Source organism: Tetrao urogallus, assembly GCF_951394365.1.
Source record: "Tetrao urogallus genome assembly, chromosome: 5".
NCBI classification, from domain to species: Eukaryota; Metazoa; Chordata; class Aves; order Galliformes; family Phasianidae; genus Tetrao; species Tetrao urogallus.
Window position 1 is genome coordinate 28,868,606 of NC_136818.1, and position 15,107 is coordinate 28,883,712.

Here is a 15,107-nt window from a genome sequence, read left to right on the forward strand (position 1 = left end):
TCACATCTGTGTCTGCCAGCGCAGAGGTACTATCTTAGCCATGCAGGCTGCATCTATCTCTGCAGGCATCTAGCATCATCGATGGCTGGACTGGATGATCCTGTAGGTCTTTTCCAACCCTGGTGTGCTTCTGTGATCAGTTAGTTAGTGTCATAAACAGTGTTTGTCCATAAGACATAAACGTCCTGCAGTAAATCCTCAGGATTTGGCAAAACTGGACCAGAAGGAAGCACTTGTATTAAACCTGAGCAGCTGCAAAGCATCAGTGTTTCTAGTTCCCAGGCAAAATACTTGCCTCAATTTCTTTTAATGTCATCATCTCAATTCCTTCTCATGCTTTCCATAACACACCCTAAACAACGAATTGGCAAACAAATGCTTGAATGTGTGATGGGGAACATGCCTCTGACATTACCTCATCGTCCCAAATGCTTACAGATCTGCTGTGCTGCAGGGACAAGTGCTTGTGTTCCCATGGAGCAGGCGATGTCCCAGCAATCAGTCCCATTAAACATCAGGTTAGGAACAGGTACAGTGATAAAGTAGAAAATGGGAAGAAGGAAACTGCAAAACTTCTGCATTCTGCAATGGCAGAAATTATTGTTTCATCATGAATAAAAACACTGTCTCCTATTTCTCCCTGCTCAATCACCTAAATATACGTCTGGTTGAGAATGAGAGAAACAGAAAGGCCAAAAACCATTCTAAAATAATTGTGTTTCTGTTTCTAGCTCAGCCACAAGCTGAGAACACAAGCTGAGCACAAGCAAGGAGAACTGCTCTGACACAGGGTGGCAGATTTTTAAGCAGAACTTTGTGTCAGCATCCATTCCCCAAGAAACTGGAAGAGCCTAAGGAAAACAAAGGCATAACAGTTTGATGCAGCTATTTCCATCTCCTCTTCTGTTCCAAGATCTCTTCTAACCAGACCTAGAGGGAGCAGGAGTCTTTTGGCGCAGGCTTCCGCCCCTAATTTCTGCTTGAGCCAAATTTGCAGCGCAGCACTCAGGGATTAAACAGTCACATAAGAAATTGCCAATCCTGTTGTATTGAAAATTGTCATTTTTTTGCTTAGCCAGAATTCTGAATGGGCCACTCTGCTGACTGTATCTTTTCACTCTTTTCTTTGCATGCAAGCAGTCTCGTGTTTTTGTTGTCATGGGGAATTCTTTGCTATGGTGATCTTTTACCTAGCGTGAGAAGGGCCCGTGTATAACAACTTAATTGGGTGAGTCAGATTAATACACAAATCTAACTCGCATGTGAAGTGAAAAGCATTAAGAGTAATGGGTGAATTTACAGCTTCAGGAAATGTCTACATGCTTTTGGTTTGAGTATCGACAAACATGTGGTATGTAAATGTCTGGTTGCACAACCTGTTTCTCCTTGCTGCTAAAATCATATCCATTTGTTTGTGCAGAACAGTTGAACCTCAGAAACAAACCTCCTGGTTTTCCAAAAGCTGAGATCTGTGGGTGATCCAATCTGTTAGAGAATCCCAGAGCCTGTTTACACTTCTCAAGTTGCAGACAAAATAGGCTGGATCAAAACAACGCATTTGCTGTGACCCAGTTCCCTGCCAAAACTCATTTTCCCTTTGCTGATGCAAACAATCTTGAGGTCAACATGTTTGCACCCTCATGCTTTCCAGGTTAATAGGATTTTTTTCTGAGCATTCACTTCCGTTGCTAAAAAAGAATTAAAAAAATTTCCAGTGCCATCCCTCAAAATCACAGAACCACAGAATGGTTTGTGTTGGAAGGGACTTTAAGATCACCTAGTTCCAACCCTGTGCTATAGGCAGGGACACCTCCCTCTAGACCAGGTTGCCCACAGCCCCATCCAGTCTGGCCTTGAGTTCTTCCAGGGAGGGGGCAACCTCGCTGGGCAACCTGTTCCAGTGTGTCAGCACCCTCACAGTAAGGAATATCTTCCTGAAATCTAGTCTAAATCTACTCTCTTCCTGTTTAAAGCCATTTCCCCTTGTCCTGTCACTACCTGTCCTTATAAAAAGTCTCTCTCCAGCTTCCAATCAGGTACTGGAAGGCCACTAAAATGTCCCCCTGGAGCCTTCTCTTCTCCAGGATGAACCACCCCAATTCTCTCTGCCCGGGAAAAGTTCTTTTTCCTCATTCTACAATCCAATATCCACAGTCTTCTCAGCAGATTTTGAGAGAATCTGCCTCCAAACATGCATACATTTGAGAAGAACCTCCTCCAAACACATACGGATACGAGTGCCAAGAAGAACAAGAAAGGCTTTCACAGGTACCTCAACCAGAAAAGGAAAGTCCAGGAAGGCATACCCCCCCAGTAAGTGACACAGGCAAGCTGGTTATGATGGACAAGGAGAAGGCTGAGGTACTTGAGAACTTTTTTGCCTCAGTCTTCTCTAGTAACTGCTCTCGTCACAGCCCTCGAAGGATTGGTTTGGAAGAAGTGGATTGGGGAAGCCACATCCCTTTCACAGTGAGCAAGATCAGGTTCATGACCACATACCAGTCTATGGGTCCTGATGAGGTGCCTCCCAGAGTCCTGAGGAAACTGTTTGATGTAGTCACAAAGATATTTAAATGATATTTGAAGTCATGCCGATCAGGTGAAATCCCTGGTGACTGGAAAAAGGCAGCATTACACCCATTTTTAAAAAGGTAAAAAGGATGACGCCTCTATGTCAGTCTCACCTCTGTGCCAAGGAAGATCATGGAATGGATCCTCCTGGAAGCTACTGTAAGGCACATGGAAGTCAGGGAGGAGAAACAAGAGAGCCAGCCAAGTGCTCTTCTATGATAGTGTAACTGCATCAGTGGACAAGAAAAGAGCTGCTGCTATCACCTAACTGGACTGCAGTAAGGTCTTTGACACAGTACCTCACAACATCCTTCTCTCCAAATTGGAAAGAGATGTATTTTATGGGAGGACTATTCGATGAATAAGGAACTGGCTGCAGAATTGAGTCCAGAGACTGGTGGTCAATGACTCCATGTTTGGATGGAGATCAGTGATGAGTGCTGTCCCCCAGGGGGTCAGGGCTGGGATCGATACTCTTTAATATCTTCAGCGGGGTCAAGTGCACCTTCAGTAAGTTTGCACACAACACCAAGCTGTGGGGTGCAATCAGCATGCCTGACAGGATGGCATCCAGAAAGACCTAAACAGTCTGACCAGTGGGCAAAAGAGTACTTCGTGAGCTTCCGTAAATCCAAGTGCAAGGTCTTGCACATGGGTTGTGGCACCCCCACTGTCAGTACAAGTTGGGGGATGAAAGAACTGAGTCCTTTTTGACTGCCAAAAAGGACTTGGGGGTACTGTTGAAAGTAGCTGAACATGAGCCAGCAATGTACCCTCACAGTCCAGAAAGCTAACCATATCCTGGGCTGCATCAAAAGAAGTGTGGCCAGCAGGGCAAGGGAGGTGATCTTGCCCCTCTGCTTGGCACTGTGAGGCCTGACCTGGAGCAGTGCATCCAAGTGTGGAGTCCTCAGTAGAGGAGAGATGTAGACCTGCTGGAGTGCATCCAGAGGAGGGCCACAAAAGGGATGGAATACCTCAACTATGAGGACAGGCCAAGATAGCTGGGGCTGTTCAACCTGGAGAAGGCTCCAGGGAGACCTGAGAGCAGCCTATTAGTATCTAAAGGGGAGCTACAGGAAAGAAGTGGACAGAATCTTTAGCAGAGTCTGTGGTGATGACAAGGGGAAATGGCTTCAAGCTTAAAGAAGAGAGATTGGATATAAGGAAAAAGTCTTTTACAGTGATGGTGGTAAGACACTGATGCAGGTTGCCCAGAGATGTGGTGAGAGCCCCATACCTGGAGACTTTCAAGGCCAGGCTAGACCACATTCTGAGCACCTGATGGAGCTGTGGAAGTTCCTGCTCATTGCAGGGGAGTTGGATGAGATGACCTTTAAAGATCCCAGGGCTAAAACAGACCAAGAATAGTTAGAAGGAAGGCTAAGCAAAAAGTTGCATATGTTCTTGGTTTCTCCTCACTTATCAGAAGTGGAAGGGTTTTGTACGGTTTTTCACTTCTATTCCCCCTTCACATAATTTTTAATGTGATGGGTAAGACTAGAAGTATTATCTGTCTGCTGTACAGCTGGCCTGAAATAGGTTTCAATCTGTAAACTGCTCATCATACCATGATGGATTTTTCTACTTGAAGTTTATGGGCATAAAATTAGAAGAGGTTTTATTGAGACTGCTGTGAAATGACAATTATGAACTTGGCAATGAGCTTCTGGGGAGTCAAAGACACTTCAAATGTTTGAAAATGTTGGAACAAGGTTTTGTTATGATGACTTTGGGTTCAGCAGAGGCAGAGAAACCACTATCCTTGCAGGCAGACAACATGATCCCCAGTGAGAAAACAATGTCCTTGTGTTTGTGAAGTACCTGCAGGTACTCAGCTTTCAGCAAACAGAAGCAACAAACCAACAGCTATTGATCTGAACAAGCTAGAAGGAATGAACATGTTGACTTTCGCCAGTTTTTCAAGGAATCTGAGATTAAAGACAGCAGAAACGCAGCATGCAAACCCACGCTGCAATCAGATGTGCACACAGCAGCACAAACTATCCAGTAATGTGGTGGTAGCAGAACACAACAGTAGGAAAATGACTGAAATGTTGTTTTCACACATGGGGCTGCTTGAGGAAGTTGTGTTTTTAACATAACTGAAAAGAAAGACTTAACAAGCAAAGCCTTGAATGTCTTCCATGTAAGCTATCCCGAGAGCTTCCAGATACAGAGATGTTCCATAACCTTCACCAAAAAAATAAAGTGAAAGCACCACATAAATGATCAAAATAAAAATAGCAGGCGCCAAGTACACTAAGTGTTTCTTTTTGTCTGATAACACTGCAATAACATAAACTGTATAACGCATGATAAAACACTGCCATAAAACAGAGGAAGTACATACTATAACGTAAAAAATATAAAAACACTCATGTTAGCAGAAGGAAAAAAAAATACAAAGAAAATATTACAATAAAATCATGGTACCAGTTTCTTCCTGTACTGCAAAATTTATTGGAAAAAATGTTTAAATTATGCAGCACTAAGATAAGTTACTTTTATTTTTGTTCTTGATTGTAAACATGCATTAACTCAAACAGAAACGAAACCTATTAATCAATGCAGAAAGTGTTATTAATCACCAAGCATCACACGCAGATTTAAGGAGGGATGATGCAGTACCTATTACATATTATAATTACTTTCCTTCTCACAGGCTTAGAAATTTTAGCAATTAAAAAATACCTAAGCTATTCACAATAAAATGAGTAGTCACTGAATTAGCACAAATTTTGATAAATGAGCAGTTACTGTAAAAGTTGTTCTGTCAGAAAACTATCAAACAAGATCAGACCTGCTTCAAATAGTCTTTACTCGAAGTGATGTTATTCCTTGTGATGACTGCCTCTGTGTCTGCTAGGATACTGAAGGCCCCCTCAGATTGATAAGGGGGTCTGTTAGAGTCAACAGAAATCTTGAGACCAAAACCTCCCTTAAAACTCTTGCAAGGAAACACTCATGCCTTCTGACCACACTCCTGCAAACAACTTCAATTACGTGCCTTGTTTTCACTGCAGTGAAATTCCTAAAGTGTGCTTTTCTTCTCCATCTGCTGACGGTCAAGCAACTCACAGCATAGCTGAGGACGGTTTTTGTTCAAATCTCTACAAACATCTTTTTTATGCTCTTCACTGACCTTCAGAGACAGTAAGTCCACGTTTAGCCACACTGTTCAATCCCTGTCACCAAACTCCACAAGAGAACAGCTGACAAAAAATTGCTGGGACTGCCAGGTACACCTGCTGAGTGTTAATCCCGTGAAATTAAAGAGATGCAAAGAGAAGCCAGCCAAGCACTTCTCAAATGTGCAGCTCTTGCTTCTTGCTCCCATATGTGCCACCAGTGGCCCCATCAGCTCCTTCTGCTCTTTTCTATGTTATATACAAGCTGATTACATTGTTTCAAAGGAGGCTGGAAGTCTTTCAAGTGTGACTATATTTTTCTCTATATTTACTTTTTAACTACATTTACTATGAAGACTTTCATCACTTTTTCAGACGGTACTCAAATAACCTGTATCTAACTTGCAGTCTTTGGTTATTGGAAGGACTAAAAATAGACTTCAAAACACAACCCTTAGCAGATTAACTACTTCACATTCTTACCTAGGAATATTTTATTTATCCCTAGTAAACACTGCCACTGTTCCTTTGCAGAAATGTTATGCTTTTAATCATGACATGCAAAATCATTTTTAATTTATCTGGAAACAATTTGTGTAGAAATTTGTGAACTGACAACTACCTAACATACAGGTGCTACCAGCTAAAAAAACCTCAAGCACTGTGATTTTGTGGAACAAGAGAGAAAAAGGAAATGTAAAAAGCTGGCTTTTTTTTTTTCCTGTCCTTGATGGATGTATGTATTCTTAAATGTCAGTCAAGCAGACTTTGATTTTTGTGAACACATATGCGACTCAAAGATTCAAGAGCAGATCCTTTCAAATAACCATTACAAAAGCTCTACTAAGATTAATAACCAGCTGAACACTCTACTTATAATCTCAAAGTTGTACAGATCTCGCTTTCTTTGATAGGCATTTGTTACCAAACATTTGCTGTTTGCCACTCAGTCAAGAAAAGCAACACATGAAACATAGCTTGATGACGGAGTTTTGGCTAGGTCAGTACATCCAATGGTTATGGGTAAGCAAAACCCCTTCCAGTACAAGAAACCAATCTTAACAGCAATAACAAGCAGTCAAGTGACTTACATTCAAGAGAAGTGCACTGAACAGTATTAGTAATTATTGACTTTCTAAAGTAAAGCTGAAGGAAATCTCACTGATGCAATCTGAATGGAATCAGGGTCCATGGTAAGGAACTCGTCTGTATTATCTCTGCTAGTAAACTTTTATTCTGTTGTTTCTAATTCCATCTCACATTTCAGGAGATGCCAGTTGATATCAATTAAAAATGAGAGAACTGTCCTACTAAGAGAGACAAGTGTTTACACTTTCCTAAGATAAAAAATAAAGACAATAAACTCAGTGACTTTATAGCCATACCAACATACATACATAGCTTTTAAAATACGAATATCAATATACTGAAATGCTTTAAATGTTAAAAAAAAAAAAAAAGGAAATACAAAATAATATTGAAAATTCACAAGAAAATGTTTTCAGGAGTTGAGCACAGCCCTTTTTTTCGAGAGGAGTGTTGCTCTCATAATGTCTTTCTGAATCCAGTTATAAAGATAGAATCAGTTTCTTGAAGCAGCAGACCTATGACACATTCTCTACGTGTAGTTGTTGTTAAGATTGTTCTTGTTAAAGAATCTCCTTGCTTCAACACTGCTAAGTGACACAGAGCAGCGAGATGGATTTTCCTTTCTGTATTCAATGCTTTCCATCATAGCCTGCTTGATCACCTGGAAAACATTCAACAACATGTCATTCAGGAAAGTAACTAAGTTTCAGTGATTTACTAATTGATAAAATTCATAGAAAAAAACCCTTCAGATCTTAATGTCTGCTACTCTTAATTCCACCTCTGCTCCAAAATTCAACAAAGTGATTGCTGAGTATCATTATGAGTTCAATTTCTTTACTGCATAACACACTGACTGAAATGTAATTTATAGATAAAGCTATGATAGCATACCACCAATGTCAAAGAAGTCACTTAGGAACATAAACTATCTGAAGCGAGTTCCAAAACAACACTGAAGGGTAAATCAAAACAATGCAAAAATTCACAGTTAAATAATGCATTAAATCATGATTATCTTGAAGGATTACACCCTCGTTTTTGCTTTCTTGGTCCCAACGTAGCAAGGTCTGCTTACTGCACTGAAAAAAAATAATCCTTTCTTTACCACAGATGATACATCTGTGAGTATAGAAAGCTACTCTACAGATAATGTGGGAACTGGGTTATCAGTCATGGTCCCATGTTACAGTTAATATCAATTAAAAAGTATAATTAATTGTTGTGAAGTTAATGGGTGAAGAAATTTCTTTACAAAAGAAGTTTCATGTCCCCTTTTTTCTTTTTTTTTTTTAGAAAAACACCATACATAAAGGCCTGGGTAAAAAAACCTGAACATAATAGTGCATATCCTACACAATCACCTTTGCTCAGTTACCCTGCAGAGCTTTTGATCCTCAAATGACAAAAACATCACAGAAACCAAAGTAGAATGGAACATGAATGGGAACAGGTCCTGACAAGCACAGGTTCAAGCGCTGCAGGAAACACAAGACTACTCTTTAGTTCTATTTGGAAGAAAGTCATGATATTCAGTCCATCTTCCTAGCCCTGAAAGTAGACTTTTTTTATCTGCTTGGCAGCACCTCCTGACCTTTTCAGCAGCATATTTGCCTCGCAGTATATGGAGAGAGGATCGTATATGGTAATGCTTCCAATAAAATTGGTATTACAGAACTTCAGAAATAGAGGTCAGGTGAGAAGACCAAATTCTACTCGTCCTGTTCTCCCTATGCATCCCATCCAACTTTCTTCATGTAATTCCAGTCACTGTATTACCTACAGTGACCTGATTCTCTACATTCCTTCCCATGCTGGAAGGATAAAAGTCAACCATACCACAGTTTGTTGTGTGTGCACCCATCATCAGTGCACTTCTACATAAGCTCATATAGAGCCTATCTTGAGCGTAATCCAGCCCCCACTGGCTATAAATGGCTTTGATCCAGCCTCAATTTTGAGAAAACAAGGGGCACAAATAAATAGAGGAAGCACCTTGTACTTCGAAATTATCAGGTAAATACTGAAATAAAACCTCTGTACCATCAGTATAGCTGATAAAGGGCTTTACTTAGATCATCTGTTCCCCTCTTTTAACAATCTAGATAGTTTAAGACCCTTCAACACTGGCATACATACATCTAAGTTATTGAGGGTGTTGAACTCCATTAAATCGTGAAGCCTCTTGAAAGCCTCATTGGGATACTGGAAGTTGAAGGTAGAGAATGGTGTATTAGGATCATCAAAAATGTCAAAGTCAGCAAAGTCCTTCTCTTCCTTTGTCTCTCTTGGAAGACCTGCATACAAAAGCAAAACACAAACACAATCTAAGACTTACCATTTTACTTTTTAAGGGTTTTTTGAAAGTCCTAATCATAACAGACTAAACATAACAGTCCTAAACATAACAGACACTTCAAAGACAAAAAAATTTCTGGCCTCTAATCACTTCGCCATGAAACATTTTTAAAGGAACAGCTAGATACAGCATCCCAAACAATTTGCTCACCTGGAGCTTTGTACTTCCGGAAGTTGATGTTTGCCAGTACAAAATGGATTATAGTTGGGCAATCCTTCTCTGAAGAGGTATCCTTTGGTTTAAAAACATAGCACTCCTTCAAGCCCTCTCGATCAAAAACATTTGGATCTATTTTTGGGAAAGGAAGCTTGTTCATTTTGGCCCATTTTTCAGCAAGTAAAATTTCCTGAAAAGAAACAAGATGCATATAAGCACTCATTGAAAAGTAGGATTTTTCTTTAGAAGGATGCAGTTCAACCAGATGTCAGTTCTAGAAGCAATTTTATTAACTCATACTTCTTTACTGCAGAAGAACTAATCAAGCTGATCTTTGCACAGAAGACCCAGTACAGCAAACCGAGCAGCTAACTCAGTCTGCCCAATCTTCATCACCTGGGATGATTCACAAGAAGGAAAGAATTGGTCTGTCAAATAAATCTTCATGTGAATTTACAAAGTTGACAGGTAGGAAAAAAACATTTGTAATTTTACTTGCAAACTGAGTATCAGCACTATGGAAACCAGTGAGAGTTAATAAACACAAGTCCACGCATTGTTATGCTCCCAGTCACATCACAACACAGGGGAGCATTTGAAAACATGCTAAGCAAAAGAGTCTAGAAAACAGTCTTTTTTTCCTTCTAACAAGTCAGTAAACAAAATAATTTGCAAATAATGACTCAAAAGCATTTAACAAGGGTGTGCGAAAGGGAGGGGAAGGAAAATCAACATATTCAGTCTTGGTTTTAAATTAAATAGGACCTTTCTTGGATCAAATGTTTTGGATACACAAGAGATTAAGAGACAGTGGGTATAAAATGATAAAACAATAAAACAAGCGTGGAGCCACTGACTTCAGCTGGCTGATTTTCCAATGTGGTAGAGTACTAAAAGCGTATCAGAGTGCTACCATAGACAGAACAAGCCCAACTGTTAAACTGACATCTACTCTTCATAGCACTATGCACAGCCAGTAAACAAAACCTGTTCCTGTCCTTTAGGCCATTATCATGCAACCTCTGCCTCTATGTGGTGGGCTCTATGCGCATTAGCTAGAGGTACATCACTATTTTTATTATACACGTATTGGTGCTTCAGGAACAAATGAATCATTCCCTTCAACAGCAGCTTTACCGTTTACCACTAAAATCCCAAGGCATCATTTAATTTTCTCACCGTCCTTTCTTTTGTAAAATGAGTTCACCTTTTCAAACTTAGAGTTTATAGAAAAACTTTCAGGACACCATCCAGATATGTTCACCAAAATGGCACAGAAAACTGCAATGGATTGAGATAGAAGGCTCAATGCATAGGAAAAGTAATAGAAACAACTACGTAGAGCCTTCTACGTAGGCCCCACGTGCAGAACATAAAAAAGAGTGTAATAAATGTTTCAGAGGAGATGACAGAATTGTATCAGTAAATCCAGCTGATATGGAAGGTAGTCATGACAAATTAGGAAAGAAATTTTTAAATGAACAAATACTTAGAGGAAGAAAGACGACTCTGGGATTGAATCAAAATGAAAGGTCCTGGCACTACTCCAGTTCCTCTCAGAGTTCTACTCTTTTCAGCAGCCCCCAAAACACCTGGAGATTATGAAGTTATTCTTTTCTAGTCCTCTTGCTTTTCTTTGCATTTGAAAACTGTGATCTTAATGTTGTTCTGAGGTTTCGTTCCTTGATAGTCAGAAGGAAAAAAAAAAGCTCTTTCTTTGTTCTAATTAAAAGTTGCCAGTACACTAACAAAGAACACCAGGTGTTCCTCAATTAGCATGCTTTCTTGGTTTCCTTAAAACTTATTTATTAAAATTCACTCGGGTTTCAAATAAATGTTCCCTATTCTTTAAGACCCTCACAATAGACTATTAAGTGCTGCTGTTTCTTTATCAGCTATCAAATCATTCAACATTAACCTTTTTTGATCATCTGCAGCTGTCTGGATGCAGAACTTGTACAGACTGCGTGGCCTAACAGCCATGCTTTCTACACCTGCTAAAGAAAGTAAGCAAGTGTATTTATTCTGTATTTAATCTGTACTTTTCTGTGGTTTTTGCTTTGGCATGAACACATTTAGGCATACTACTTAAAACAGCACAGGGATTATCCTAGAGAGATGAAAATGAACAGTTAGTTTCATTTACAAAATGTTATACATTTAGCAATACCAGAGTAGCTGAGTGAAAACCTGTTTTGACAAGGCAATGACAGAAAAACATTACTTTGCATCACAGAAGAGAACAGCTGTACAGATCTAAAAGCACAACAGTAAACTTAACTGTTAACTACTGACATAAAATCAGCAATTCAGCATGACAGCAAGACTTTCATAAAAAGCAACACAGCTACTACTCTAAATAGTGGTTTGCAGAGATGCAAATTACATTCTTCTACTTTGTGTCACTTGTCTTGTGTAAGTCATGTAAACAGGAACTGAGGCAGAGTGGAATATTCTGCCTTGATGTGGAAACAAATTGCTTTAATGCTGTAGACAGAATTGCCAGCGTTAAGTGAGCAACCAGTTCAACTAGAAAAATAAAATTTAACTTAAATTTATTAATGCAAATAAGAGAATACCCTATCTTACTTACTTTGAAAGGCGGACTGGAATCACTTGGCCTTGCTGAAAAATCGAAAGAGATGATGAGATCAACTCCTCTTTGAGGTCTTAGGATAAGTGGATATGGAAGGTTAAATGTAAGACCACTGTCCACAATGTGAATCTTTTTGCTCTTCACATCTAGTGGCTCATATATCCTCTCAAACTCATCAGGATCTATGCAGAACAAATGAAAACAAAACAAAACAGGAACACATCAATCAATTAAAAACTGCAATTTTGATGGAGTTTTTAATGTTTCCCCAAGTAATGAAGAATCTAGAAACTTTAAAATGCTCAGTATTCCAGCTAATCATTAAAAGAACACATATATCACCTTAAATCTCATCAACTAGAGAAGCAGAAAAAGAAACAGGTGGGATGGGCCCAGTAGGTGATGTGCAGCAACTCCCTGCCTCAAGGCAGAAGCAGAAGTGGCTCAAGGTGTAACTGGTGAGGACAGATGCCCAGCTTTATCCCTGGCCTTACTAGCTTTATCCCTTAACCCAACAACACAAGACACAAAGGAAAGTGTTTGTGGGATGCCAAGATAGAATCCTAAAGTATATCCCATGCCCTACAATCCCTGCCTAGCCTTCTCCCCAAGTTTCTCACCTAAACCTTCTGTTCTTTCCAGCTCCTCTTCACCCAAATAACTGGAATTTGCCCACAGAGCTTCAAAGTGGATCTGCTCTGGGGCACTGCTTGTCTCTGTCTGTTCCTGACTGTTCAGGATGACAAGTCAAACAACTTGCTTCTCAACCCACTCCAAACCTCATGACCTCATTACTGTAACCCATATTCACATCTGAAATTAAGCAGTGGACAGAATTAGCTACTTACTGTCATTATAAAATAGTTCCTACACCTAATGCTTTCAAACTAGACAACCTAATTTCTGAGTCAAGTCATTCCATCGATGTCCAAATGGAGGGCTGAGGAAAATGATGTTTTCCTTTCAATCCCAATATTCTCTGGGTGCCACTCAAGAAAACCAAGTGAGTTTTGGCGGGTGTTTTTGTGCTATCCAATCCTCTGGATACTGTTAAACCATCCCTGTAAGTAGGTAAAAATTTGCTCCTGACAATTATTTCTAGCTCCAGATTTTAAAAGTATTTCTGATTCATGGTTTAGCTTTTTAACTAAAAACAAATGACAATATCTATAGAGGGCAGTGTAATCTAAGTAATGCTGAATAGAATGCTGCAACTATTTCTTGTATGATTAAATTTACTATCATCTACCTATTAGTGGTAGAAATTATCTGAAAGAAAGATATTTTAACGTGAAAAAAAGAAGATCAAATCTGATTCAAATTCCAGTTTGAAAGAACAAACTTCTTTCTTCATTTCAGGATCCATAAGAAAAAAATACTGCTATGAGCAGCGAAACATTTATAATATTTTTTTAGTTCTGTTATTATTATTCCCTAAACTGCAGTTGGATAAAAAATGGTTAAAAAAATGACTCACCAGTTTCCTCATATTTGCTCTGATTCCTATAAAAAACATCTTCAAATTACTGCTTGGTACTAAAGAGCTGCATAAGAGACTTATTTGAAAAACAGGCATATTTCATACCTGTTAATCAGCATAAATCAATGAAATTATATTAGAATTTATCGAATTACTTACGATCCAATATTTGCCATTGAAAAGATACACTTACTACACACACCTCTAGCACAATTAAAACAGTTCTGATCTCCCTCTCCCTGATCTCCCTCTCCTTTTTTGAAGACTGTATTTCAAACAATCTATTATTCATTTTAAACCTTTGTTCTTGCTGGAATTCCCAAAAATTGAAAAAACATCTTTGGTCAAGTTTTGTATTAGATTTTTTTTATAAAACTTGAGTTTGAAGCCAAATCAAGTTAACGGTGATCTTTTAAATTAAGTTTGTACCACCTCCTGTATTTTTTATGCTACTGCATACATAAATCCCCTACCAAAAACAAGACAGTTCTATGGAGACAGTGTTCGGGATACTATTTTCCAACTTATCATAACGTAATTGTTAAGATACTTAATAGGATAAAGCATTGTAACATCATCACTGAATTTATAACGACCACATGGATTGTTATCATTATTCATGGACTCCTGTAATAACAGGAGAAATTCAATTTTAGAGCTTTTTTTTTTTTTTACCACAGTATCTTTTAGAAGTAAATCTAGTTTTTGAACTGAGAAGAAAAGTTCCAAAACATAACCTACGTCCATGCTGTGTGTCCAGAATTAAAAACGCAGTGAAGATTATCCAGTAGTTATTTTATTTTAAGGTCCTGAACTTAAGGGCAGACTCAGCATGTAGTTTGGTTGGATTTACATGATGGAGATGGAGGCCAGCAGTAGAACCAGCGAGGTAAGACAAGCAGCCAGACTGAACTATGCTGAATGAAGCACTGCTTACTTTATACCCTATGCTGCAGTTATTTTAAAGGGCTGGGTAAGAAACCTTTATGCCATTTATATTTTACAACACGCGCTCCCAGGACTATCACACCACGTACTCCAGTAGCCCCGCTACGTCAGCCCACCATTATGCACCAGAGTGAAGGCTGAAATAATATTTATGCTTTGAGAGCCTGGGATGTGAATTTTCAGATCAGGCAGACTCTCTTCTGAAAGATGTATCTGTATGAAGAGAAGCTTTCAGGTCATGGAACAGCCAACAGAGAGAAGCACGAAATGCTTGCCTGGTCTGCAGCAATCGGATACACAGCCAGCTTGGAAATAAACAAGAGCTGCTTGGAAATAAAAAAATACTGTGCTCTAGCGACCAAACTTTGTCACAGATGGCAGCTTCAATGAAAGTAAGGAGGATGAAAAGGGCATTTGCTATTGACGTGCATTTACTATAGCAGAGTTTCCATAAATAATGAAGCAAGGAAGTGGGGATTATAAGTAAGGAAGTGGAAATTGTAAGTTGTTTTTTTTTTTTTTCCCCTATTGTTATTCATATGGCATTTTCTCAAGGAATTTTGGTGTGTTGTAATATTAAGGCACAGAAATAAAACAACTCTGAATTCACAATGAAACTGCTCAAGAAATGTAAACTTTTAAAGCATATTTGTAGTCAGTTAAGAAAACTCTCAGTACAAATGGAATCCGCAGCAAAATGATGCCAAGTATTTTCATTATATAAGCTGGGGATGTAAGCACCAAAGAGACACAAAGTAGAGCACACACATGAAAAAA

General features: G+C 39.1%; 1 protein-coding gene across 1 annotated transcript in view; it reads right to left on the reverse strand.

Moving 5' to 3' along the window:
- Positions 1 to 7,320: 7,320 nt before the first annotated feature.
- The window catches only part of PLA2G4A (phospholipase A2 group IVA), a gene marked incomplete at both ends in the record, with an annotated part of 59,072 nt that continues 51,285 nt past the window's right edge, over positions 7,321 to 15,107 (reverse strand). Inside the window, 4 exons of the mRNA XM_079536523.1 lie at positions 7,321 to 7,452; positions 8,931 to 9,088; positions 9,301 to 9,496; positions 11,900 to 12,084. Of these exons, the coding sequence (XP_079392649.1) occupies positions 7,321 to 7,452; positions 8,931 to 9,088; positions 9,301 to 9,496; positions 11,900 to 12,084 (671 nt within the window). The remainder of the gene's footprint in view (positions 7,453 to 8,930; positions 9,089 to 9,300; positions 9,497 to 11,899; positions 12,085 to 15,107) is intronic.